The sequence below is a fragment of the Lytechinus pictus genome, chromosome 12 (assembly GCF_037042905.1).
Source record: "Lytechinus pictus isolate F3 Inbred chromosome 12, Lp3.0, whole genome shotgun sequence".
NCBI lineage: Eukaryota > Metazoa > Echinodermata > Echinoidea > Temnopleuroida > Toxopneustidae > Lytechinus > Lytechinus pictus.
Genome location: NC_087256.1, coordinates 12846604 through 12874419, shown reverse-complemented (window position 1 = coordinate 12874419; position 27816 = coordinate 12846604). Strand labels below are relative to the sequence as shown.

At 35.0% G+C, this 27816-nt stretch overlaps 1 protein-coding gene across 2 annotated transcripts; it reads left to right on the top strand.

Annotated features, from left to right (window-relative positions):
* On the top strand, window positions 1-27021 carry LOC129273554 (heat shock 70 kDa protein 12A-like). Of its 2 annotated transcripts, none has more exons than XM_054910607.2 (7): window positions 1-85; window positions 7798-8285; window positions 15694-15918; window positions 16457-16652; window positions 19310-19503; window positions 20658-20859; window positions 22710-27021. In XM_054910607.2, the coding sequence occupies exons 1-7, from the start codon at window positions 61-63 to the stop codon at window positions 23420-23422; spliced, it is 2043 nt and encodes a 680-aa protein (XP_054766582.1). In that variant the 5' UTR covers window positions 1-60; the 3' UTR covers window positions 23423-27021. The 2 variants fall into 2 exon arrangements, with proteins under 2 accessions (XP_054766582.1, XP_054766581.1); XM_054910606.2 differs by having other exon boundaries at window positions 22704-27021.
* Window positions 27022-27816: the final 795 nt, after the last annotated feature.

Below are 27816 nucleotides of genomic sequence, written 5' to 3'. Positions count from 1 at the left end.
AGTTTATCCAGGCCTTCCAGGGTATCATAAATAAGGATCTACACATTGAAGTGAAGAGATATGGCCTGCTTGAAGTGCAGTAAAGGTTGGTGAAGTACAGTAAATTGTCAATGATTATGTGAGTGAGAACAGGAATGTTGCAAGGATTTTAAGCCGTGACTGCAGCCTGTTCCATATTGTAGACCTATAGTAGTAGATGACAAGTACATGAGGCAGAATTGAACTAAAAACTGAAATATAAATGTTCAGGTGAGGTCAATTCTATTTTATTCATTTGAGTAAATGATTGTAAGTGAATAAATCAAACTAGAATGGAAAAAGAAGTTTTGTGGCTATACGTACATGTAGAAATGTTATAGGCCTATTTTGTATAGTATGCACTTTCCTGTATGGATTGAAGAATACATGTAGACATTGAGGGTCTGAAGTTTTACAATCGAGGACTTTGGTCAAAAGGCACAGGTCATGGTCATGTATATTTAAAAAACATTTGCTTTCTAAGGATTGAAGACAGTAAAAATCTTGAGATTAGAACAGGTAAAACATTTATTCAACAAATTAGTTTTTTGAATGTTTTGATCACTGGGGATAGGTTTATTGAATGGGTGAGTTCTAGATTCAAGAATCGTTTAACATGAGGTCATTGAGATGTTCAAGTTATGTTAGCTTTTAATTTCAATTAAAAAATCATGATTTTTTTTAAAGTTCATAGGTGTCTTCCTTACATACAATCTGTATTTGTTGGAAAATTTTGATATTGATCACAATGCTGGCCTTTTCCTTCCTGTCTGTGCCTATTTCTATGACGTGTAATGTGAAACAACATTCATGTCCGTTTTCCTCCAGTTAAAATAAATGTCGCATTATTCTAAAGGGTTTTTATTCTTGAATTTATTCCAGTGTGAAAGGAAAAAAAAGAAAATGACACTGGTTGACATCATAAAGTATTTGACCCATGTTGCCATGGTGAGGTTGCAATAAGTCCAAACAAACAATGCTCCAGGGAGGGGTGTGATGCCCACAGCCTGTAGCACCAGGCATGTTATACTGTAGTCGTCTTTATCAGACTTATTCTGTAATGGTCAAATGTATCCTCAAATATCAAGTCCATAACATGTCATGAATTCTGTAGGCCTGTATATCTGTGTAACAAATTTTTTTTTTTAGAAAATTAATATAAATGCTATTATCATTCTGGAAAGAAAGTTACATGATATGCATAGTGCTACAAACATCCTTGTTGATACATGTAGGCCCATGCCTATTTGATGATTAAATGTATTAGATACATGTACAAAACTTGCAATTGTTAGGCCTAAATTGATGAGTGAAATCCACTTGTAGATCCATGAATTCAAGCAGGTCGATGGTGGTAAGCTTTAATAGCGAAAGTTTACCAACTAATTGTTCTGATCCTCCACATATTCCCCTGCTATAGAGACTATTTGGGATGGACTTCAATTTGTACCCTTAATTAATAATGCTCTTAGGCATGCATGAGGTTGGTAGGTTACATTTCCAAAGTCTTTAGGGTTCAAATGGAAGGGAGATAAATCACACTATTCTATACTTGCCTTACCTTCTGATTATGAGGTATGTTGAATCAAAGAGTATCTAGTCGTCCAAATTGATACAAAATAGAAAATGGTAATTTTAAATACAGTTTTCCTGAACGAAATATATGTTGGTTTTTTTTTTTTTGCAATGGAAAGGTCAAAGATTTGAAGTATGAACAACAAAACAGCAAAATCATGCCCCACATCTAATCCACTGATCAATGTATTTCTCTCAAACTATAGGTTGATGGTCCAAGTGACACCTACTAGTGCATCACACGAGTTTGTAGTTGAATATCCCTTTCAAAGACTATTCATTCATGTCATCTAGCACATATGACACACAAAACAGACAGAGATGAGGATGGTGATGATGATGATGATGATGGCAACAATGATGGTGTATGCTGATAATGATGGTGGCAATGATTACAATGATGATGATCATTATTGTCTACTGGATCCATTGTGCCCCTGGTCAAAAGTTATCAAAGAAGGCATAGTTTATGAGTCATAAACTATTATATACCCATTATATGTATATATATCTGTATGGTGCTTTCAATATTATTGACTTAAAAGGATGAGAGAGATAAGTAAGAAATTAAGAATTTGAATGAATTCTTAATCAATGAATTTACAGGAATCTGTTATCCATGTTTTTAAACCGATGATTTCCCCCAGATTGAATGACTGAGATGATTTTTTGTTGGAGTTTCATCGTCTAGACTAGAGAAGATTGTTCCTGTGACAATGATACTATAGAAATACGTCTTTTGGATCAGGTTTTATTTTGACATCAACGTGAGCATGCAACATTAGTGTGTCATGTTTCTCTCTGACATTAAAGTCATCCAAATGTTCTGCGTTGATGGATCAGAAGTTTTACAGGATATTGACCAGTATGCACTACTTGGAACTTTAGGGACAGGCTATGAGAATATGAGCACTGATGAATTGACCACAATTTTCTTAATATTTTTGATTTCCTATAATTATCGATGAAATCAAAGTAAAGTCAACTGATAAAGTGTGAAGTTATGGAAAAAATAATGAATTATGAATTAGCCTTTTCGTTTTTCACCCCAAATGATGCCAAATGGAATTTTGATTTCAAGAGCAAATTAACATGAATTCATTGGATTCATTCTCATTCTTCCTATAGTAGGCCCCATGTTATTTTGCTTCTAAAAAAACAAGACCCTTCAATGATCAGGCTTACATATTAATGAATAAACATTTTTTACAGTGAATGGAAAAAAAATCATTGTTATTGGTAACTTGAATTTAAGTATTGTGTTTTTCTTTTGTCCCAACCCTATCACTACTTCTCAAATTGATTTTGTTTTCTTCTCCAACCACCATAGGTGGTTGCTGGGGGCATCATGTAATCAAGTTGCCCATCAGTTAATCCAGTTTTCATGGACAGATCAAGTTCAAAATTCAAATGTGGTCGAAGTAGCTTGTTGGAGTGACAATGGCCTTATAAGTTTAGGGTCAATGGTCAATGGTCAAAGGTCAAAACTTGCAGAGGTCATTGTTCTTTCAATAATAAAAAGAACTGTGAAGGGATACTGTAACTTACAATTTGGCAAATTTTGGGTTCTTCCGGTCAAAGGTTCCAAAAGTATGTGATCATTGTTGCAATTAACATGTAGATCCAATTGAAAAAAAAAAAGAATTTAACACGGTTCATGAACTGGGAGTGACGATCTGATGAGATTATATAAGTTTTTGATAATTGTAGGAGTTAAGTGCACATGCATCCTGCATTTTGACTGGCTACATTCTAGAATCAATCTAGTTTTATCAAGATTAGTTGAGGAATTGTCTTGGTTAAGCTTCCTTAATTGAAAGGATAAGTTTTGAAGAATCCTTCCTATGTTTACATTGAGCTCTGTGTTGACATTCAGAGAATATGTCTACTATATTCATCTGAATGCGATTTAATTCATTCTTGCTCATAGATAATGTGAATGTTTAGCCAGAGAAACATTAACCCACCCTGGCTGTATATATCTACAGCAGACATCTTTGTTCAGAAAAGTGAGCTATATCTAGACACATTATCACTGCAACAGATGCATGCAAAGCTACGTGACTACAGATCTCTATAAAGGTCTTCATATCTTTGAATTCAGTCATTGCCCTCTCTCCAGACATATCACAGTGCCCAGAAAACAAAGACCAAGTATTATCATACCCTTTCTGCACTATGAAACTCTCTGAACTATGTGACTCTCTTGTGAATTCATTGGATGATTTGGGAGATAATTGTTATGAATTCAAACAAATCATGTGTCACTGAAATAGAAAGTCTTTCATGTGATACTGAAAGGCAAGGCATGCATGGCAGGGTGTGTATCAAAGTCGAGTTGAGTGAACTTGAAGTTTGGTTTTACAACAAGATTTTGACAAGCAATAGCCTGGTTTGATTCATCCTGAAAAGACACCATTTTCTTGATGGTGAATGTTGTCCATCTCTCTTACTCTCAATAGAGAAACATTTTAAAGGAAGGATATCTTTTTAAATGTTTATTAATGCACTAATTTGACTGCCCAAATATCTTCCTCGACTGATTTACTGATTAGTGAGTGGACCTTCTGTATATCCATGCAATTTTTGCCTAAGTTATATGCACAGTATATACATTTGCAGATAGTTGTGTTTTAATTTACAATTCCTCATATCAAAACATAAAAGGTGTTTTTGCTACTATTAAGTTTATTTAAGTTCACTTTTCTTTTCCAACATGAAAATTCTTTCAGGGCATTTTGAAATATCTCGGCGGGGGGGGGGGGGGGGGGGAGGAATAATCAATATTCATAAATCATGGATTTGAAACATGCCATCTGAGCTGTTCACTAACTTTGGTCACCTTTCACAAACTTGCATCATTGGGAAAGAATTCCTTTCTTGCACAATACATAGATATCTTACAAATTTCTTGTTATTTCATTTTTTTTTATTAACACATTTGCCATATCATAGCAATATGATCCCAGAGTAAACTCTTCAGCATTCTCATTGTATGATTAATGGTCCACGTGATAAGAAGTAAATGTGAATGAAAAGTAAACATTGGATATGAAACTAGGACTGTTGAATGTGCACGTACTACTTGATATTCAATGAATCACTTATCGTCATGCTTGATTGTGGTTTCAGAGTCAAGTGTTGCTGTTGATACAATTACCCCATACTTCTGTTTCTGAGCTTGTTGATCACCGTGGTTACAGAACTCTGCTGACAGAAAGGGCATTAATTTACCACCCATTGGAATGTGGATTGGTGTACACAGTTATTCTAGGTTTATGAGGTTGATTTGGTTACCAATATTCTAAAGTGTCTTAAACTGATTTCAGACCCAGCCAGTCATGAAAAAATACATTTTTGTTTGTTTTTTATTTTGCCAGGGTGAAAGTAACATTTTTGTGATATTCCCTGCTTTATCTGGCTCAGATTAGTGGGAATACATGAAATAATTTACAGGTATTTTGAGGCCTGATAACAAGGACTTAATAATATGCAAGTATATTGTATTTTTGTGGTCTGGTGGGTGTGAATGAAATGGTAGTCTATGTTTTTCCAAGGTTTACTTTACAACATATTACACATCTATTCCATCTATCTAATATATAATAATCCCTATCATTCAAAAGAAAACTTCTACTTTTTAAAGACTAATGATAGGTGCCAATTTATCCATGTTCTTAGTGAATTGTATTTTTTTTTTCTTTGTTTCATTCTTTGACTTTGGAGTAAGTTAAAACTTTACAAGTTTACATACTGCTTTCAGCCAAGTTTCAGGGTCTAGAATTGGAGCCTACAAGAAATGCAAACATCATATAATAACGCTCTTCTTAGAAGACTTGTATTATAAATGAGTATTAATCAATTTTTTGAAGTCATTGTATTGGTAATCTCGGTCCTCCACATAGATTTGTTGCACCTATTGAGGCAGAAGGTTGATAAGTTTGCCAGGTTTTAACATGGTGCTTTCAAGTAAGAGTGATATTCATTTTCTTTTTTGCTTGATATTTGGTTATAATTGTTTCTCTCAACTCTCTATGTTGTTTGGGGAGGGGGGTTTTAATTTACTAGGCCTACACGCTAAAGCTATTTTAATGAAGTTTTGAGTTGTTTGCGCTAAAAGAGACAAAGGAGAGTCCGATGACTCCAAGTGTACTATGTGATATCATTGTATAGATGAGAGTTAGAATTAGTGCTGTAGCCGAACTGCCGAACCGAACGGAAGTTCGCCGAACTTGGCACTTCCGAACCGGACCAAACCGAACCGAACACAGAAGCCTGGTTCGGTGGTTCGGTAAAAAAAAAATCGGCACATTTATTCACTACGTAATATGAACAGTAGCGGGGACTACATATATTTAAATATAAAATGAAAAAAAAAAATAGTGGTTAGTGATTGTGCACAATAAGAATTCCACACAAAATATGTTTTAAATCCACCATTTAAGCTCACATCTTGTCTTTGATTGAATTGTTATCAACTTAAGAATATTTTATTAACATGAATATATTTTTTCTTCATTAAATGAGGGGACATTTGAAGCTAAACTCGGTATAAAAGTGTGGTTGAATTACGTATTGCCGTAATCGATCGTGATCGTAATCGGACCTAATTGTTTTCTATTTAATTAAGTAAAAGGACAAGACATAAATTCATTCCTCATAAATGACAAAGTATGACAGCTTTGGTCTCGTCTTTGATTGAATTTTTATCAGTCTCAATTTTTTTATTACCATGAATTTATTTTTTTTTCTCATAAAATGTGGGGACATTTTAAGCTAAACTCGGTTAAAAAGTGTAGTTAAATTACGTATAAGTGTAATCGATCATGATTGTGATCGGGCGTCCATGTAATTGTTTTGTATTTAATAATAGAAAAAAATGACATAAATTCATTCCTTGTGACTGACAAAGTAATGGTAAAGTATGTATATTTATCCTTCTGAAATATACATATCAATATTAAAGATAAATAAATAAGAGATGAAGAAATGAGGTTAGAAAAAACAGAAAAGATAAAAATTCAAAGCAAGTCAACGCATGTTCCCTGATCGTGTACCGGAAATGGTTGATAAGGAAAGTTGAAACAGGAAGTCCAAACAACCTGCTCTCAGTTGCTATTACGCTGGTAAAATTCATATTCCGAATTTGAAATGTTTTTCCATTGTCAATATTTTCTAAAAAGTGGTTTAATCTGGTCATTTACTGAAAATGAAATGATAAATTTTCAGTTCCGTCTTGGTTCTGACGATCAACGCCGAGTGATTTCATAACACTAAAATACACAGTACAGTCCCATGTACTCATTTTCGTGTTGGAAATATGTTTGAAGTCACTCGAGTGTCGATCTTTCGGGACCAAGAATGGACTGATATTTTATCTTTTTAAAGTAATTGATTGACCAGATTTAACCACTTTTCAGAAAATATGGACTTTCTAAAAGATTTCATATTCTTTGGAGTGTGAATTTTACCAGTATAATAACAGTTGAGTGGAGGTTGTTTAAGTCTACTGTTCCGACATTCCCGATCAACACTTTCCAATCGGAGAATCTGCGTTTGCAATGGCATTGTAATCGATCATGATCATATCTACATGGAATAATCAATGAACAAAAAATATTCTGTTCTTTGTAATTCTGTTTCTGTCCTCATTCTCTCGCTATCAATATTATTTTCTTTGTTTTTTTTTATTTGATTTAAAAATGAAAGTAGAAATGACTCTTATTTTTGGTTTCAAGATTGAAATAAATAAAAGAAAGTTATGCAGCAATTTTTATAACCATTCTTTTTAAAAACAAAATTTATTATAAATATACAACAGAAATTTCATATGTTAATTAATATCTTCGAGGGTTGGCAATCCTTAGTTTTATATGTTGATAATTTAATTGCGCATTTATTGCCGAACCTCGAACCGAACCAAAGTTCTGAAAAAATTTGCCGAACCGAACAGAACCCGAACATGCCGCCTGACTTGCAGCACTAGTTAGAATCAGAAGGCCCAATATTTCTTTTTCAGAAAAGGGTAAGGAAAAATAATACAAGGGTTGTTGTGATGAAACTATGTCATTGAAAATAGAATAATTTGCAATATGTTTATATTATACTGATTTTTTAATGAAGCAATTAGATGACATAGAGGAATTAATGTCAATTTTTGCTCACTATGGTAAATGTCTGTTATATCTTTTTATTCTATTGTAGATTCTCCGCTCATCCATGCTAATGATCTGATCACCAGCACACCAATCAAAACTAGTGTCACAGTAGATGATAGACTGTGTAAGAACAACAGTGCCTTGGCCAACTCGGAACCATCTTCGCCAGAATCCATGAATCTAGATGCCGCCATCGCCATCAACAGCATACAGGCCACACCCGAACCAGTCTCGCCCATCACCGAGAGCAGACCATTCTGGGTGGTGGTTGCCATTGACTTTGGAACCACCTTCAGTGGGTATGCCTACAGCCTGACCCGTGAACCGGAGAGTGTGCACATCATGAGGAAATGGGAGGGCGGGGACCCAGGGGTGACCAACATGAAGACTCCGACTACATTGCTGTTGACTCCAGAGGGAGAGTTTCATTCGTTTGGATTCACTGCCAGGGACTTCTATCATGATATGGATCATAAGGAAGCTATGAGGTGGATGTACTTTGACAAGTTCAAGCTCACCTTGCATGGAAACCCAGTAAGAAATATATTATTATTACACATCTTTTACTCATATAAAGTAGTGCTGTTGTCGATAGGCCTCATATCGACATTGATGTCGACATACGAAGGATTTTCAATGTTTCCGACATGTCGACATGCACGCACCCACATCGACATGTAAACATAAAATAAAAAGGGGTCTAGCCTAAAGTCACAAGTGTAAAGCTTAGCTGAAAAGTTAGAAGCATTTATCCACAGTAATTGGCGCGATTAAAAGGTTTATTCAGCTTAGCAGCGCATTAAATGAAAAAAGAATACCTGCGAGCTGCGCGGCAGCAGAAATGCGTCAGTGCGGGGCCGGCCTGCCCGATCGAGCCGCCCTCGTCGAACCCGACGATCGCTCTAGATCTATATCTAGCGCTATAGCGAGCGTAGAGTAGTAGTAGTAGCATTCACCGTACCCATCCACGGAAATATGTACCCATCGCTATTCACCGTGCTTGATAATACGTTGCTCCTCAATGCATTACTTTTCATATAAACGTGAGCAGCAGCGAACACGTGTTTTTGTCAAAGTTGTGACCGCCGCAATTGAGCGCTTACTTCATATCACGAAGTCACAGTAAACTTCATTTGGAGATCGTTGCAAGGATCGCCGCGGAAGTGATACTGAAATTATCGGTCGATTTTCATTATTTTTTATTGTCAATTTGAGGAGTTTGCATTTGCAGCACATGTGTACCAGCGTATAATACGCAATGATCACTGTTGTAATTGATGATTCTCAAATTGGCTCCGAGTGTTATTGCGCAATGCCTTCGAGACCGGTCACCGGATCGTGGTACAAAAACTTGATTCTCCAGAAAAAAATGTGGATTAAATCTGTGATTTTGGAAGTGATTTCACTCTAGCTTAGTGAAAATATGTTTTCCCGAACTGAGCCTGTATCATATAGATCTAGATCTAGTGTGGGGATATCACTCGTGTCAAGGTGAATACATTTGATTGAGAGTGTTATGTTCCACGATCGAATGATTTTTTTATGTTAGGGAGCCTAGGCTAAATTACGGTCCCTTTTTCATGTCGACATTGTCGATGTCGGGATTAATTTTTAAGCGACATGTCGACATGGATTTTTGTTCCCGACAACAGCACTAATATAAAGGTTGAAAAAAATATGTTAAGTTCAAAGCAGCAAACTCCATCTTCATCAAACCAAATGGGAAACAAGTGAAACTATATGAGACGCAAAATGAATCGAACAGAACCCGAAGAAGTCTGGTAGTGCACTGCTTTAATCTCTTGGCTACTTTGCCTCAGCTAAACTCAGAATAATAGTATAATTTACATAAATATTTAAATTAGAAATAACTACCAACCAGACGAAAAATAATGAAAGGATCTAATGTAAGAACCCAATTCACAAGATAAAACAATAAAGAATGAGATGAAAATGACAAAGATGTCTGGGTGATTATGTATTAATGGAATAGAAACTAAGGAGTCAGGTGAGGGATGGAATGAGCAGAATACCTGAAGAGAGAAGGAATGAAGATGAAGTCAAAAAATGAAAATAAAATCCTCAGATTTTCATCTCATGACATTAAAGATTCCATGTATTTAATTGATCACCCATCTCAAAGTTGAATTATGAACAATTATAATCCCAAGCACATAGGGACTCTGTTATGTAAATGATATTTGCTATACAAGTCATTGCCATTATTATTCAGAATTCCTCACAATTTATAATGACGGTTGACAATGATGATTTCATACTGTTTGACAAAAGATTTTTATTGTGTTTCCAATTTGCCTGACATGCCTTCACATACATCAGCATATTAAGCAATAAAACATTTGGTTCCATAGTAGAAAGCCATTAGTGCTATATTGGCAGTAAGGACCTTCATCACTTGGAAATTATTGAAATATTGGTGTCTGTATCAGGTTTCCAAGAACATCATTCTGATTATGTTGAGATTCCTTCCAGAGCTTTCTGACCTTGGTTTGGAGAGCTCTCAAGTACTAAAAATGAAACTATTTCTGGAATGTCTTATATTGCCAGATAATAGGGGTAGAATAGGAACCAGAAATATTATATCAGAATTTTGAATACCCCTGAGAGAGGGAGGTATGAATTATAATCACAAACCCATTAGCCTGAATTTGCAAAGTTGGTTTGGAATTTGTGGAAGTTGAAACCATGGATCATGAAGATGTCATGGATTGATACATTGATTGATTTAATATTGAAAGAGAGTCCAATAGGTCTAGTTAATTCATAACAGCTTGATGAGGCAGGGCCTTCCCTTAAATCACAGTTCTTAATAATGATATATTTTGATTAATGAAAATTAAAATATTTCCTTTTCTTTTAACAATTGCCCTACCCCATACTTGTATCGTATGCATTCAAAGCTCTGAATATTTTAAATTTAAAAAAAAGTTAGGAATCTACTGTTTCATGTCATACTTTCTGGAGGTACAAACTTTCCCATTCCAAAGAGCACTTCTGATCTCATATGGTACGTAAGGTGAACCAAATCATACATTAATATTGTGTATAGAATATATCTCTGTCTTCCTTGCAATCTGTTTCCAATAAATCATCCACTCTTCATATTTTCATAGCAGTCAATATGTAGAATACAATGTAGTTGTGGGACAAACTGATAATTCAAGGGTCTAGGCAGATTTAACAGGGTTCAAGACAATGCTCTTCAAATGGTTGTGTTTTACTTTCCTCAGACAAAGTTACTATTTAGAGTAGACATGTCCGGTGGTCCAGAAAGGCCACAATAACCTTGGACAGTAGTTGGGAAATGGAGAAAAAGAAATGTTTAGAGAATCAATTAAGCTTAGTGATCCGAAACTAAGGTTGGACTCTGATTGGCAGCTCAGCTCTGTTAAAGACTGCTCAGTTGTGCAAGTTTGTTTCCCTGGTTGTGTTGGGATTTAGATTATCCCTTGTATGTGTGTTATCCTCTATCATTCCATTTTTGATACAAACTCCTCCCATCACCAAAAAGTGCATCATGAGCCTACAAGGAGATGTGGAGAACCTGATCACTCTCCCCAGAGGACTCCTCACCCTGGGCTCAGCTTTATAGGTCGGACCTCAAACATGGAAAAATAAGCAAAGCATTCAACATGTAATCCTATTCCTTCTCCACTCAATCCTGTCCGCTTCATTTATAACCAGCACAACAGACTGCAGCGCCATGCAATTTTGACAGCATGCATATTTCAAATGGAGCCTAAAATTGTGGAGTAATGGCCGTGGGATTTATCCCAGGCTTACAATTTTGATGGCAAGTTAAGAGATAGAAGATGCATTGTTTATGCTAGAGTGTTTATATTGACCTTGATTGTAGATGGATAAAGTGATGGGGAGGAGCTTATTACTCTTGTAAAAAAAAGTAGTGGCTTTTGTGTATTTCAAGTTATGTTGTGAATAAATTATTCAGGATTTCATATAAGATACTAAGTTGAATGTACTAAGTTAAATGTACTAAGTTAAATCACTTGATAAATTATACTACATGTGCATGCACCCATCCATGATTGAGGAATGATATCGAGCTACATCTTGGACTTGTATACTGTGTTCAACAGTAAAATCGCAGAGGGAGGTAATGCATTACTTGGAACAGCATCAATGAATGAAGGGTTTGCTCCACTTTTAGTGGGGAGTTTTATGTACATTTTTCCGGAGGGACTAACTCTTGAGACTTAATCTAGTTGTTTACCTTGCAGCAGGGTTTGTTTACCTGCAGTTGACCATTAGTGTACTCAAGCTGATTTCATTATAATCATGGGGCTGATACAGCTACCTTATAAAGTGATTATAAATTGACTTATACCCCTTTCATAAACCCAATAAAACCTATCCTCCAATTAGCCGCCTAAGAGTAATGCGGATAATTCAATAAAACTTGCGTTCACAAACTCCGAAAATTATCCGCATTATTTTTACGAGCGCCCGTCCTGAAAAAGGCGGATAATCGTCATGACAACTGGACACGCCCCCTCCGATGCGGTTGTGTTGGAAAAGGGTGACCTTGTGACCGCACCATGGCAATTATCCGCATTATTTGGAAATACGTTCATAAACTCAAAATCTTGTCCCGATGCCGCTATTATGCGGATAATAGCAGCATCAGAATAATGCGGATAACTCTTATCCTCCTCTGATTTTACGACCAAATTATGCTGCTATTAGCCGCATAATTGGGTTTTATTGGGTTTATGAAAGGGGTATTATCTTGGCCCATGGACCTCAGGTTTTGTTTTTGGTTTTTTTTTCTCTGAGTCTCTCTCTCTCTCTTTCTTATACTGTTTAATTCATACACATGTCTATTAAATGGCAAGTCCACCCCAACAAAAAGTTGATTTGTATGAAAAAGAAAAATTCAAACAAGCTTCACGCTAAAAATTTCATAAAATACTGGGGTCAAATATGAATTTTACATTACCTTTTTTAAAGTTTCGTATAATTTCACAAGACGGTGAATATGCACGTCCTGACTGGTCATAAGGGAACCAATGACATCACCCCCTCACCTTTTCTTTTGTACTTTATTATATGAAATATGAAATATTTTCACTTTCTCCTGATTATATATCTGAATACATGTAGGTAAGCCATTTCTTCAATTTCATGTACAGTAATTGCAGAGATGATACACTCTGAAATGAAAAAAAAAGATAAACCATTTTTGCAGATTTTTTACTGTGCCACATGAAGATGATGAAAGCAAATTGTGTAGATTAAAAAAAGAAATCTATAATAAAAATAAGTTATATACCTACATTGTATCATTGACATTTCTATTATTGGCTCATTTGCAATAACTATGAAGTTGATATGTTGGTTCATTGTTAACTGCTTCACAATAATATTTCTAAATGTTCAGAGGGTATGAAAACTCTTACATGTTGGAATCAAAACAGATCATATTTTTCTGGTGTGGCTGGAGGGAGGGAAATGAACAAATCATTTGAAAATGTTGACTCATTGCCTTTAGCTTTGGTGTAGCTTTTTTTTAAAGTTATCTTGTTGACTTGTTCTAATAAAAAAATTCACATTTGTTGAGAACTATTTTTTAAACCTTATTTTCCTGTATTAGCCATAATACTCTAAGGACAATTTGACACCAGTGAATTTGGAATGACCTCATAAATCTCTACAAATAATCCAGCCCTAAAAATTCCTAAAATAGTATCATTTTTTGTTCACCAATGATATCCTATTTCACCTACTTTCTCACAATAGACAGTTCTTTTGTTTTTTTAATCAGCCAGGTTTCAACTGATTTATCTGACTGATTTACAAGTAATTATACAATTTTAATTGAAATGCATGAACAATTGCAGCTAGGTTTATGTACTTGCACTAAATGACTAGGTACAGTAATATATTACAGCCCAATAAGGTGTAAACATTATTGTTCCACAACCATGAACCAGACTCTTATTTCGCTTTCAAGATATTTCACCCATTTTTTCTTTCTTCAAACGTTTGAGGTTACATATTGCAGAAAAGTGAAATTAAGAATTTCCCCTAATTTGTCATTACAAATGTACTTTAACTACATGTAGGTCAAGAACAGAAAGTTTTGAACAATTTTTTTTTTCATTTGAATGGCTAAAAAATGCCTTTTAATATATTTATTCCTTTTCATGTTTGGAAACATGCACAGAATATGACACCTATTTAACGTGAAACTTGGGAGTTTGGAGGTAGCAGTTCATTAGCTGTTTATAGGTTTTAGAGTTTATCTTTATAGATGATACATGTAAGATTTTTGTTTATTTTTGTGATGTGTCCGCTTTATTATTCTTTATCTTTAATAACCCAAGTCAGAAATTTGATTAATGAAAACTTCAAGGCCTAATTCTTCATTCTGTAAAAAAAAAGAAATAATGTTTTAGAATGACTAATCAAGTTGGAGGTAACACAAAGGACCAATTGGTTTATGATATAGAGTTGAGAATAGTCATTTTACCTACCTGAAGGCTGAACTCCAAGACATGACCAAGTGACCAATATATACCGATATGAAAAACTACAGAAATACCTTATTGGGCATTAACAGATTTCAAGTCCTGGTAATAAATAGTCAAACCCCTGAGGAAAAAAAATCATTTAATACTGAAAATGTGCACTTCTTCATTCCCTGTGAAGCATGGTGTAAATCAAACCTTGGAATTCAATCGGGGTAAAACAAAGCAAAGCTCTTTATGCCATACCACCCCTTTTTTTATTCTTACCTTCAAGATTAACTTCAAAGAGAGAGAAGTATGGGTTTTGAATTTCAACCTGAAAGATTTGCCGTAAACTGACCTTGCCCATGCACCTGGGTCGCATTTAATCCTGACAGCGATGCTTTAAAGAGAGAACAAGATTTGAAAGTCAAGAAATCCTATCAGAGAAATGGAGAAATCCTGTGAAGAATGAGGAAATCCAGGACAAAATGTGAAAGCTGTTGAAATGAAATCGCCAGAATACTCCATCATTCAAAAAAATAATCATGTGTCAAAAATGGGAAGGAGAGAAAAATTATGACATATTGGTGATTTTCATAAAGATATTTTGCTCTCATGTTTATTCATATACTTAAACGTCTAAATGCATCATGCTTATGTTTCATTCCTGAATGAAATTAATTTCCAGAATGCCCTTTTAATTAATTAAAGATTTGTCATAAATTTCAAGACTCAATAAGAATTAGAATTTATTTTACCTGTGTTTTCAAGATGTCATCAGACACATTATTTGATACCCACTTTTATAAAAACAATATCATTACAAATCATAATTCATGAAAATCATAAATGATATGTTGGGGGCAGTTTGTTGTGATATCACCAATTAAAACTTAAAAAAAAAATCAATTATTACTGTAATTGAGGCCTTCATTATTTTTTTCCTCTTTTGTCAGCTTTATCAAAACTAACTAGAATCATTATGTAATATAAAATGCATAAATCAATTTTTTTTTAATGGTTCTTGATGACTTAATTTTGTTTTCTTTTTAGTAAGAGGTGTGAAATGATTTGTCTATTGTTTTACTGAAGTACAGTAAAAACCATTTTCTGAGAAAATGACATTTCATTGATTTTTTACCATACGATATGTAGGAAAGCTGCTCGCATATGACGTCACAAATCAAACAATTAAAATTCTATTAACTTTTTTATTGTTTGATGGATTTTTCTCAAACCTTCTGCAATATTTTTTTATTATTTTTCTGCTATTTTTACAATAATTTTTTTGTCAGGGTGAACTTCCCCTTTAAAGACACAGCACAGACTTTTAACATGGTGCATTATCAGGCCAGTGCATTTGAAACATGTTTTCAGTTACCAAAGTAACCATTATACCGCCTCGTATACTAGTAGTATTTATTTCTCATAAATGATCTTCCTTCACTTAGAACCTGAACTTGAAGACGGAGATCAAGGCTGCCAATGGCAAGAGTTTCCCAGCTGCTACTGTCTTTGAGCACTCCTTGCGTTTCTTCCATGACCATGCTATTGATGAACTATGTGATCAGTCTATGGACGGTGAGGTGGATCCAAGGGATATCAGATGGGTCTTGACAGTCCCTGCAATCTGGAAACAACCCGCCAAGCAGTTCATGAGACAAGCTGCTTACAAAGTAAGTCATACCTGTATCACCCAAAGAGGTACCTTTGTGCAACTACGCTTCCCTCGTTTGCTCTCCCACGTTCATTATGTAAGGTTGTTTTGGGGGACAATTACAATTGATTATTTTGTATTTTTTTAATTTTATGTTAGTATTGGGCCCAGCAATCAACAATGATGTGATAATAAATGAGATAAGATCAATTTTGACATACAGCAGGTATTCCTATTTCCTGGAAATGTTTTCAAACTCACTTTTTCTCACTAACTGAAGTTTGAAACCATCTATTTTTCAAAACCCTTACTATGATCAAACTAATTTTACAAACCATATGCGCTCATCTCAGACAAAAAGGGAAGGAAAAAGGTTTGTACAATAGTTTATTTGTTACTCGATTATGATGTATTCCCAACTGCCTGTTCAGAATAAAGTCCCGATGGCAAAATGGTAAAATTGAAGAAGAGCATTTTATGATGAAGTAAAGAATCATGGGCAAACATTTACAGTCAAGCCTAAATATCCTTCATTTATGTACCTGCTGCTTGTTTAGGCTGGTCTAGCATCACCATCCCGACCTGATCAGCTGCTGATAGCATTGGAACCAGAAGCAGCATCCATCTACATCAGGAAACTACGTCTGAGAGAACTAGCACCAGAGCACCAATCACAAAGACAGAAGTGGCTCAGGAGTAGCACAGGAAAAATCACCAAGTCCAACTCGCAGGTCTCAGAGAGCATCAGACATGGTAAGGTGATGGTAGGAATCATGGTGATGATGATGATGATGATGATGATGATGATGATGGTGATGATGGTGATGATGATGATGATGATGATGATGATGATGATGATGATGGTGATGATGACGATGGTGATGATGGTGATGATGATGATGATGGTGATGATGATGATGATGATGATGATGTCGTCGACAGTAATGGTGGTGGTGTTGATGATAATAATGATAATGATGCTAGGTTATTACAGTAGGGTTCTTAGCTAATGAAATTATTTCAGTTTGTACTCTCGCTCATCATACTTTGATCAGATTAAAAAAAAAAAACTGCAGTCAAAACTACGATTATCTAATCTAACAGGTGCAAATGATGCAGGCCTTGATATTAATTAATTTACTTGAATGAAAATAAACTAAAAACCTGTGTGTGAACTGGCAAGTACACCACCTGGATTTGTTTTATGGTTTTGTGTTGTTCCTTATTTTTTCTTCTGATATTTGAAACCCACCCTGAAGGAAGAACATTCCCTAATGATGCAAATGTTCCACATAGAAATGCAAGATCACTCACACTTCAACATTCATATGCCAGTCTCTTTATCCCAAGAGAGTAACATATAATTGTAGTGATGACATGGGAAAAAAAAACCAGGAGCAGGGAATTAAAGGATGGTTAATTAAGATTCTAATATACATGTACAATGTAGCTCAGACTGGGGAATATGTATTAATGAGATGAACCTCTTATTCTATGACAGATTCTTCTGAAATATGGTCTCTGTACAAAATTTGTGAAAAGAAGAATGCTATTTGAAAACAAAACAATGCAAAAATTGTTTGAGCTTGACATTAAAACCAGTGCCAATATGAATGACAGCTTAGCGCTATGATACAACATGACTCATGTGTCTCAGAAATGATTCAGTAATACTATAAAGATGGAAATGGTTTATCATGGAGCCCAATGTGTTGCTAGGGAAGGAAAAGGAAATGGGTAAAAAAATGAGAGGATGTGAGGCATGATCCTCCGAGATGAGAGCCAAGGGTTTAAACCATAAATGTCTACTTTCTCCCCTTTGCATATTTAAAGTGACATGAAATATTGGAAGAAAATGTTGTATTGTTTTACACCTAAGGGATTAAATTTCAATATGAAGTAGCCTCTTAACTCTGGACCCTTTTATAGCCTGCCACCGCTCCCCCAATCCATTCATTTCAATACAAACTATTCAAACAATGTTTTAGTACTTGGTTGAATGTCTTCTTTTTTTTTATCAAGTTCAAAAGCTCCATTCTCGGACCATTTCATAGTTGATGAATGGTCTCTTACCAGTTGAATTTTACCTCTTTTCCATATTTTTTAAAAAGTACACTGTACTAAATCTAGCATTTATATCATGTAACGATTCTATTTTGTTCACATTAGAACAGATAAAAGAGAATTTTCAAAGTATGTGAACACTAAATATGTTTTTATTTTGTATTTTCCACTTATAGACATTGCAGCTTGATATGAACATGTCTTCTGATTGTTATTATTGGTAAATGAGATATTGTGATTGGGTGGAGGCATTATTAACAAACAAAACATTTTGTGGTGCAGTGGTCTCACTTTCCTTTCTCAGCACTGGTTTAATAACTTGTATTCTGCACATACTGTGTTCACTTATTTCACTTCTGGTTTGATTTCTTTTTTTCATGTTTGAATGATAAGAAATGAAGTCTATGCTGGTGTAGAGGGGGACTTATGAATTGTACAGTGCGATTTCATTTGTTATGGCTCTTATGCTGAATTTCCCCCTACAACGGCCGTACAGCAAGTCTAAAACAGCTGTTTTATTCAAACCACCTATATGTAGCTGGTACAAAAAATGTTAAAATGGCTGTTTTTGACACGCTGTATGAGTAATATGACGGCGCCACAATGTTTAGGCTGTTTCACAAGGAGTTGCTCTTAAATTGTGGTAGTTACACATAGATGTGACCTCAACACCCTATTCCTACCTATAGCTCTTTGACCAGGCAAAGACATTGTTTAGGTCTGGCGCAGGCTATCCTAACTCCAGATTGGAAAGGGTACAACAATTTTAAGTACAGTGTCGATGGGAAAGGGGTTTAAGTCACACTTCTTGTGAAACTGCCCTCAGGTTTCTTCTCACTTTTAACCACTTTATAATTTCTTCAACTTCATCTTGTATTCAGATATAACTTGTACGGGGCATGTACTGATGGTTTAAGAAATTTGCAAACCTTTTCTTTTCTTGATTACTAACAAGTCACAATATTTTTTTTAAAGAATATATACACTGCATTGTGGCTTAAGTAATGCTTAGAAATGACCTGCAAGAATGTAGCGATTTCTTTCAAGCTGTTGTTTAATAATCATGTCTTTAATGTGAAATCCCTTCTCCCCACAAATCTGAAAATCAATATTTTATGATTATTTTATTTTCCTTTTTTAGGGGGGACAATTTCAGACAAAATAAAAAATATTCATCAGTACAGTATACAATAAAAGACAGGACAACATAACAGAAAAACTGATGAAAATGTACCATTTAAAAAACATAGCTTTATACCTGGTAATTATTCATATTCAAATTTTAGAATATTTATTTAGTAAATTCTTATGAACACTAAAAATAATGTCTAATTGTATGTTACCAGGTACTCGATACATGGTGGTAGACTGTGGAGGAGGCACTGTTGATATCACTGTCCATGAGGTGGAGGAAGGACTTGGTACCCTCAAAGAACTTCACAAGGCTGCTGGAGGAAGGTATGGCTCAGTCAGCATCGACCAAGAGTTTGAACAACTCCTCACAGACATCTTTGGTCAAGACTTCATCGAGGAATTCAAGGTTTGTTTGCCTCATTCTCAAAAGAGGAATTCAAGATATAGATAGGGTCAGATGCATACAAAGTGGCAATTGCATTTGATAGGCTTTTGCTTGATTCCGTATGCATAAAAATGAACGAGCAAATGCTTTTGCTAGTAAGTTCAGTTCAAGCAATGGCTAACTGACTGCTAGCATTTCCTTGATGGTTAAGCTATTGCTCTAAAAAGCATATGCATAAAGCGAGCATTTCGCTTGTGCGTTTAAGCACTTGCTTAGGTTTTTCCAAGCTCCATCAGAGCAGCTTGAGCGTTTGCTTGATCAGGGTATTCACGTTTTTAATCATGTTTATGCACTTGAGAGAGAACCCCAAGGTGTACCGTAGCCTATATGTACTTGTTTTCTTTCTAATAAGTGCAAACCAAATGCCACATATATAAATTTATCAAAAAGAAACAAGTTAGTTTGACACCACATCTGAGGAGAGATGTTATATGAAAGAAGCGGTAATTTGCACTGCCACACCTTTGCGTTCGAGTCCTGCCTTTTCTGTGAGTCTTGTTCGCACCAGTGGGACGTCACTATTGTTCAAACTGCTAGCAATTGCTTTCTGAAGGCAAGAAAAGGGTTCAAGCATTAGCAAGGGGTTATGCATATGAAATAACGCAATTGCTGAAGCATGATCTTGTGCTTACCAGCAATTGCTACTTTTTATGCATCTGACCCATTGTTTGCCTCATCTGTTTCACCTAATTATTGAAGACCAAATCACCCCAACAAATGTTATTTTGCATTGTTGTGAATAATTCTGAAACCGAAATTCTATCAATATTCAAATAAGAAAGTTATGACAATTTGAATCTTCGCTTAACAGCACAAATGGTATTGTGCACATCTTGGTGGGTGTTTCATAAAGCTGTTCGTAAGTTACAAGCGACTTTACGAATGACTGGTGAACCTTTGTTAGGAACTAAAGCAGTGCCAATAGAAAATCTGGTGTGTATCATCTGCCACAAGAAAGGATCACCAGTCGTTTATAAAGTCGCTCGTAACTTAAAAGTTGCTTTATGAAACGCCCACCTGCACAGTATGCAAAGGAGGGGACTGGACTATCGACATCAACAACTCACTGTTTCTTTTGTATGTCATTATACAAAATATGGAATTTTTAATTTCAGGTGAAGAGACCAGCAGGATGGGTGGACCTGATGATTGCTTTCGAGGCTCGCAAGCGAAACGCGAGCCCCTGGAAGAACAACCCCCTCAACGTGTCGCTTCCTTTCTCATTCATCGACTACTACAAGAAATACACCAATGGAAAACAGATGGAAGATGCCGTTAGGAAATACAACTTCAAAGATGTCACATGGTCGGCGCAAGGTAGGTTATTCTCTTGACAGGCATAAATATGACTGCCCTGCTCAAAAGACACAATGGTTCGTATTCTCAAAAGAAGATTCAATTTTATCATGTACAAAACCAAGGATTATGCAGATTTTTTGTATCATTGCAGTTCCCTTTATGCGCCCTTTGAAAAAAAGGTGCATTTAATTTGATTTTTCTTACGGTACGCAATGAAATAAGTATTATTATGTAAAAAATCTGCATTATCCATGATTTTGTACCATGATACAATTGAAACCCACGGGCCAATTAGTCAGATACAATTAATTGTTATTTTTGTAGTTTGTAGAAGCAGGTCCGAAGCTTAAAATTGATACACAACTGGTCAAATTAAGTATGTGATTCAATATAGACGAATTTTGAGATATTGTCTCTTGTCCATGCGATATGACACCTGGTGAATAATCGCAATGTTATTGCAGACAATTCTTTGAGCTCTTCTGAAAAGATGACGGCTTTAAAAAGACAGGCTTGTATTGCCCCACCAAATGATATTTGATATTTACTGATATATTTAGAGTTACCTCTTGTACAGAAAAAACAAATATGAAGTGGATGAATAAGTAACTAGTTTGCCCTCAAGCAAGATATGGGGTATCGATCCGCAACATTGTGAATCGATGTTCAGGGAGGCAAATTTCATCACCATTTTTCATTTATTTGATATTGATTGGCTGAAAAGCCACCGATGTTTTTATTCTATTTTGTTTATTTTGAAAAGTAAAATTACATAGAAATTTAATTCTGTTAAGTACCTTTTATTTTTTATAATGATATTTAAATGTACATTTATCAATGCAAGCATCATTTTAGCACCTATAACTTGCATTACATAGTTGTAAACATATATATTTTCAGATTCACTCCTATCAATGTTATTGGGCTTTACGCATGTTTTTTTTTTCTTTTTTTTTTTTCTTGCTGTTATTTGAATTGAATGTTGTTTCAGCATAGGGACTAAAATACTGTACTGAATGACTTTATATTTGTGTGCTCTAATTTGATTTGAGCTTATTACTGTGACATATTACTGTTTCGTTGCATTAAACATACATATAGTGGCTTATACAAAACAATCTATTTCCACATGCTGCCAGTATCCATATACATATACATCTGGTCGCCCATATTTCATTATTAGAATTGAATATATATTGTCACTCCATGTAATTTTCTATGAACAATGAAATCAATAATTTCACAGGTTATTTTGCTCCATTACATGTTATGCAATACCAGTGTATATGTCAATGAAAATATATTCAATCACCCATGTTTCATTCATATACCGGAGGGGGGGGGGTTGTTTTATATTTAAACCTACTCTTATCTCTTTCCATGTCGTTCACTATCAAAGGCTCAATTAAAGGCTATAGCTGTGAAGTCAAGTTGTAAGACAGATATAAAGTGCGCTATGTTCCTTTGCTTACACTTCACCTTGTGAATTATGATGGTTCCCAAATAATATTTTATCATTCATATACTGTACATAAAGTTCTTTATGTAAAATTCTTTTACATATTAGGGGGAAAGAGTTAAATTCAATACATAGGATGAAAATGACACATCTTGGAGAATATATGTGCAGTATGTTTTAATATGATTTTATTTTCATTTTTTTTTAAAACCTGGTACATACCTTGAATTATCACACATTTTACACATGAACACCCATCTGCCATTTCTCAGAGCGCATGTCATATCATATCATGCAAACACATTTGACATCTCCAGCTTCCGCACTGACCCATTAACCATGCTTTCATCCTAACATGCCACCCTCCTCTTCTCTCTTGTCTCATTGTGTTCCGCTCTTGGAGTTCCAGGTATGCTGCGGTTCACACCTGAGGGTATGCAACGGCTGTTCGCTTCCACAGTGGATAGGCTCATCACCGGTGTGGAGGAGGTACTTAGCTCACCGAGCCTGACTGGAATCTCTTATCTCTTTGTCGTGGGTGGATTTGCCCAGTCAGCTCTCTTGCAGAGTGCCATCCGCAAGAAGTTCAGTAGCCAGCTGAGGATCATCATCCCTCGTGACCTGGGTCTCTCCATCTTGAAAGGGGCTGTCCTGTTCGGCTTGGATCCCTCAGCGGTTCGGGTAAGGCGCTCGAGGCTCACCTACGGAGTCGGTGTCCTCAACAAATTCCAAGCTGGCAAACACCCTGATGACAAGAAGGTGACCAAAGACAACGTTGACTGGTGCAAGGACATCTTTGATACATTCGTCCAGGCTGATGAGTCTGTGGCCGTCGGGGACAAAGTAACACGAAGCTACACACCGGCTAAGCCATCCCAACAGGCGATCATCATCAACATCTACTGCAGTGACAGGGAAAATGTGAGATTCATCACGGATGAAGGCGTTCGTAAGTGTGGAACCCTTCACATCGATGTAAGCGATTCACAGTATAGTGGTATGAAGGGTAGAAGAGAGCTTCAACTCACCATGCAGTATGGTGATACAGAAATCAAAGTCAGCGCTCTTGATGTCCCGACAGGAAAGTGTGTCAAGTCAAGCATTGACTTCTTGAATAAGTGAACAGGACTGAGAAAACTGGACTTTATAATTGTATATAAATATATATATATTCTTCAGTTCATGGTGCTTCTGTAATGTTAAATAACTTTGGCGAAATAATGTTAAGGGCCATCCTGGAAATAGAACTCTGGGTACGTATTTAATACAGAGTGCACCAATAGGAATACTCTTTGCAGTTCACTTATGAAAGGGTATACAATATTCTCCAAAATGAATTGACTATCAAAATTAAGCAATTTGCCTGCTGTTCTAAATCAACATAGTAGTATGTGAATGCCTAATAGGATAATTGGTGTTAAACTTGATCTCAGTGTCTTATGTTTAATGTTGCAATGAATTTCTTCCAGTTTTTACCATCTATTTACATTCAGTATTGAAATAGGAATGCCATTCCTCGCACACCAGTAGGTCTTGCCATGTTAAATGTAGTGCTCCTTTTATAGCATCTGATTCTGATGCAAGTAAAGTGTCTTCTATGAAATCTTCCGCTCAAATGAAATAACCTCTGTGGGATTCCAATACTAATCTATGCATTCCACCGTCTTGCCTCTTAAAATATTTGCTACCAACTCACGTAACCAAAGTTTGCCCGTTTTCTCTTGAAATGTCAGTTATTTGTTTTATGCCATTGCATGTTGTATTTATTATTTATCTATACACTCTGTATCTCAGGCATATTTGTTATGTTTATTGTTTTGAAATAAATGTAAATATTACATGTTCTTTATTCACAGTGATATTATACAGGTGTATCAAATTCATTGAAGATGTGTTGCCTGCTAATGAAATGATTTCTATATTGTCAATTGACCCTCATAGCTTTTGCTTTTTTTTTTGTCTTTTAAAGAAATCAAATTTGTAAATAATCTTAAAGACAATCTTTGAAGGCCAAATCCATCCCAACACATATTTCATAAAAATGATAAAAGTTTTGGCATTTTTAAGTTTTTAATTTTTTTCCTGATAATGGTGATACACAGTGGCCTGAATTCTGAACTCGGGTTTAAATTAAAGGGCCTGGTTTAATGTTATAGTTTAACTATAGAGAGCCAATTGGGGCACAAATCTCGATTAGTACATGTTCAGTTTATTAACTCTTATGACACTCAAATTATTTATAACTGTCTCACAATGATATCTGAAATGTTTTCTTCATTATAAAAGCAAAGGGAAACAATATAGTACATATAAGAAATATACAATATAAAGAGAATTTTGGCTCCCATAATTCTAGCACAGAGTTAGACCATGGTCTAAGTTAAACCTGACTTCAGAATACGGGCCATTATGTTTGTATGAAAAATGAGGGAGACGATAACGGATATGTCACACTCTCTTTTCATCATTTCATTTTGTGACATTTCAATTTGATTGACTCTGCAAAAGAAAAAAATGGGAAATATTACATCCAACTGACCTGAAATTGTCAGTGCTACATCTATTTTTTTTCTCAAAATTCTCTTTTTTGAATAAAATTGCTTTTGATGTAGACTCTGTCTTCCATGTTAAAAGTGGAGTCCCCCCCCCCCAAAAAAAAAGAGAGAAATATTTGAGAATAATAGGAAAAAAATACTCAATTAAATGTGAATGCTGCTGCATAATTTGATATCAGTTGTGTATATAAGTGCCTACCTGTTTCAAAATGTGTATTTTGTGATAATATGTACATATTTCATGTATTGATTATTGTTAACACAATATATATAGGATGAATGAAATGATTATTGATTCTAGTTTTAGTATAAACTTGCCATGTTATCATTTTATATAATATTTTGCATTTTATAATATGTAAATAAAATGTTATATTCCGGAAACAAAACAAAAAGGTAGAATATCATTGTAATTCCAATTCAGGTGTAAGTTAAGTAAGAAAATTTGGAATATGATGAGGAAGAGGTCTTTTATGTGAAGTACATACTCACCCCCACTCCCTTATTAATGAATTTTCAAAGGTTTTTACATTTTAACATTTTAAAATAGACTCATTTGGAAAAGGCACAAGAATTTTGGCATGACAAACAATTCATTTCAAGGAGGATTGCCGATTGCTGTTCCTACCAGCATTTCACTTTAATGGTTAAACTATGTACCATAGTTTCTCTGGTAGAAAATTCTTCAGGAGTTAGTAGTGAAGTACTTCACTTACTTTCATCTTTTTTTTTAAATTTCTTAACCAAGGTTGTCCCTAAGAATTTAATAGTGTAATACCTCATTTGGTATGGAATTTGGTGCGAAACAAATTGAAGGGGGGGTTATGTTGTAGTTTTGTAAGTGTATTTATCCAAAAGCTTTTTATCTATTTCTCTGTAAACAAAGTATGTATCATTAGTTCCTTGCATGTCAGTCAATAATTGTGACATTTACTTTTTAATACTGGTTCTTTTTTTGTGTCTGTGTTTCATATAATGGTTAATCTGCCATTGTGCAATTTATACATTTTGTATAATCATTCTTTGTATGGCATTACAGACAGTAAGGTGAAGCCCTTAAATCAAAGAGAGGAGGGTGTGTTATAATCTTGATAATCACACACGTGTATACTCCAATGAAATGACATTTACAAGAACGGGGTGTTTCACAAAGATTTAAGTATGAGTTAAGAGTCGCACTTAAATGCCGACATGATATGTAACGCGCAATCTTATTGATGGATACATGGTAATGCGTGTCTCGTGTGCATGATCTGACCAATGAGGTAGTGTCTTCTATACCGTACGCAACCGGGAATTTAAGTGCGAGTCCAAGTCATACTTAAATCTTTGTGAAACACCCCCCAGGTTTGATTAATAATTTAATGATACAAATTCATGTATCAATTTCAAATAATACTCATCAGTTAATATTTTTATGTAAATGTAATGTGTCTTATCCACTGAATTGTAACCTAGCTATCTTTATCTAGACATGGATAAGTTTCGGATAATTGGTTTCTCTCTCTTTTTTAAAAACAATGGCTGTTGGGTGAAATTCCTTTTCTCTCTTCATTTTATTGAAATGCAGCCAAATTATTTGAAATACCTGCTACACACATGAATTTCAAACGAATATTGCGTTTCTCTGAATAGAGACTCGTTGACAATTGAGGCTTTTGACTGAGTGCGTCTGGTTAATTATCCTCGAATTATATCAGTCACAGTGCATGTCATTAAATTGTTTGGATATTTAAACAGTACCCTTTTTATTAATGTAGAATATTTTGATAGTTTTACACTGTTAATCAGTAATTATAAATAAGCCTACTATCTTCCTTTATTTGTAGCTCTTCCTGTATGTATATATTTAACTCTTTACTATCTTATTTTTATCCATCAATGTATAGAAGTTCAAATTTGTATCTCTTCAAATATAGTGTGCTTGGAATAGCATCAAAGATAATCTCATAATTTACAATTTAATCTGTAGTAAATATACAGCTTTTTTAACATTGTAATTACTTGTCATCCTTATATGAATTAGCTATTGTTATATATATTGTATTCAACTACTTTGTAACGCTTTGTATGTTATTGTTAAACTTACAATATTTTGTAGAAATCTATGTACCTCATGTTTATGTTGTATCAAGAATCCAATAAACTGTATTACTGATTCATTTATGGATGATATTGTGTATGCACTGTTTCTATTTCTCTTGTGAATGATCAATTGATGGGGGTTCCTCTTATTTTTATTTGCTTACTCTTGTTTACAGATAGAGTCGTGCAGTTGCTCAAACTGCCTCCTAAATGGCGCGTGGTGATGAGTAACGGCGCCAAAAAAATGAATTGGCGCAACAAATTCAATTTTTGCACCACTTTGGAGGCTGTTTGAACCACTGCACGCCACTGGGCACCTCATTGGCGACACTAGGCATCACAGCCGCTTTTCATTGGCGAAAAGTGGCGACGGCCCAGTAGACTCCTAGCATAAGTGAAATAAGGTACAAAAGTAATGGGGAAGTTGTTTGTGGTTACCTTGTCAATGGAAGGATCTCCCTAGCATTAATAAACCTAACATTAAAATGCTCAAAACTCGTTTTATTTAAGTTTTCTCAAAGTTTCATTGATTTCAATGTTTTATGAAAAAAGAACGCTGGTTTCATGGGTTTCATTCTCCTTTGAAGAAAGTCTTAATTCAATGAAAACATTTTTATCCATATCAAAACGATACCAATGGAAAGTAATAGACCAGTTCGTAGTTACTTCTGGACAATTTTGGTCAAATGACATTTCATTTCTTTCATTATGATAGGCAGATTTCAAAGCAAGATATTACGTAAGCTTGCCTTACATAGCAGGATGAAGAAATTGAATAGATCAGGTGACTAGAATAGCACTTAAATGAACACTTTATGAAGGTATTTGTTGCATTCCTACTTTGAATGCATATCATAGCATGTTGCACAATGTACT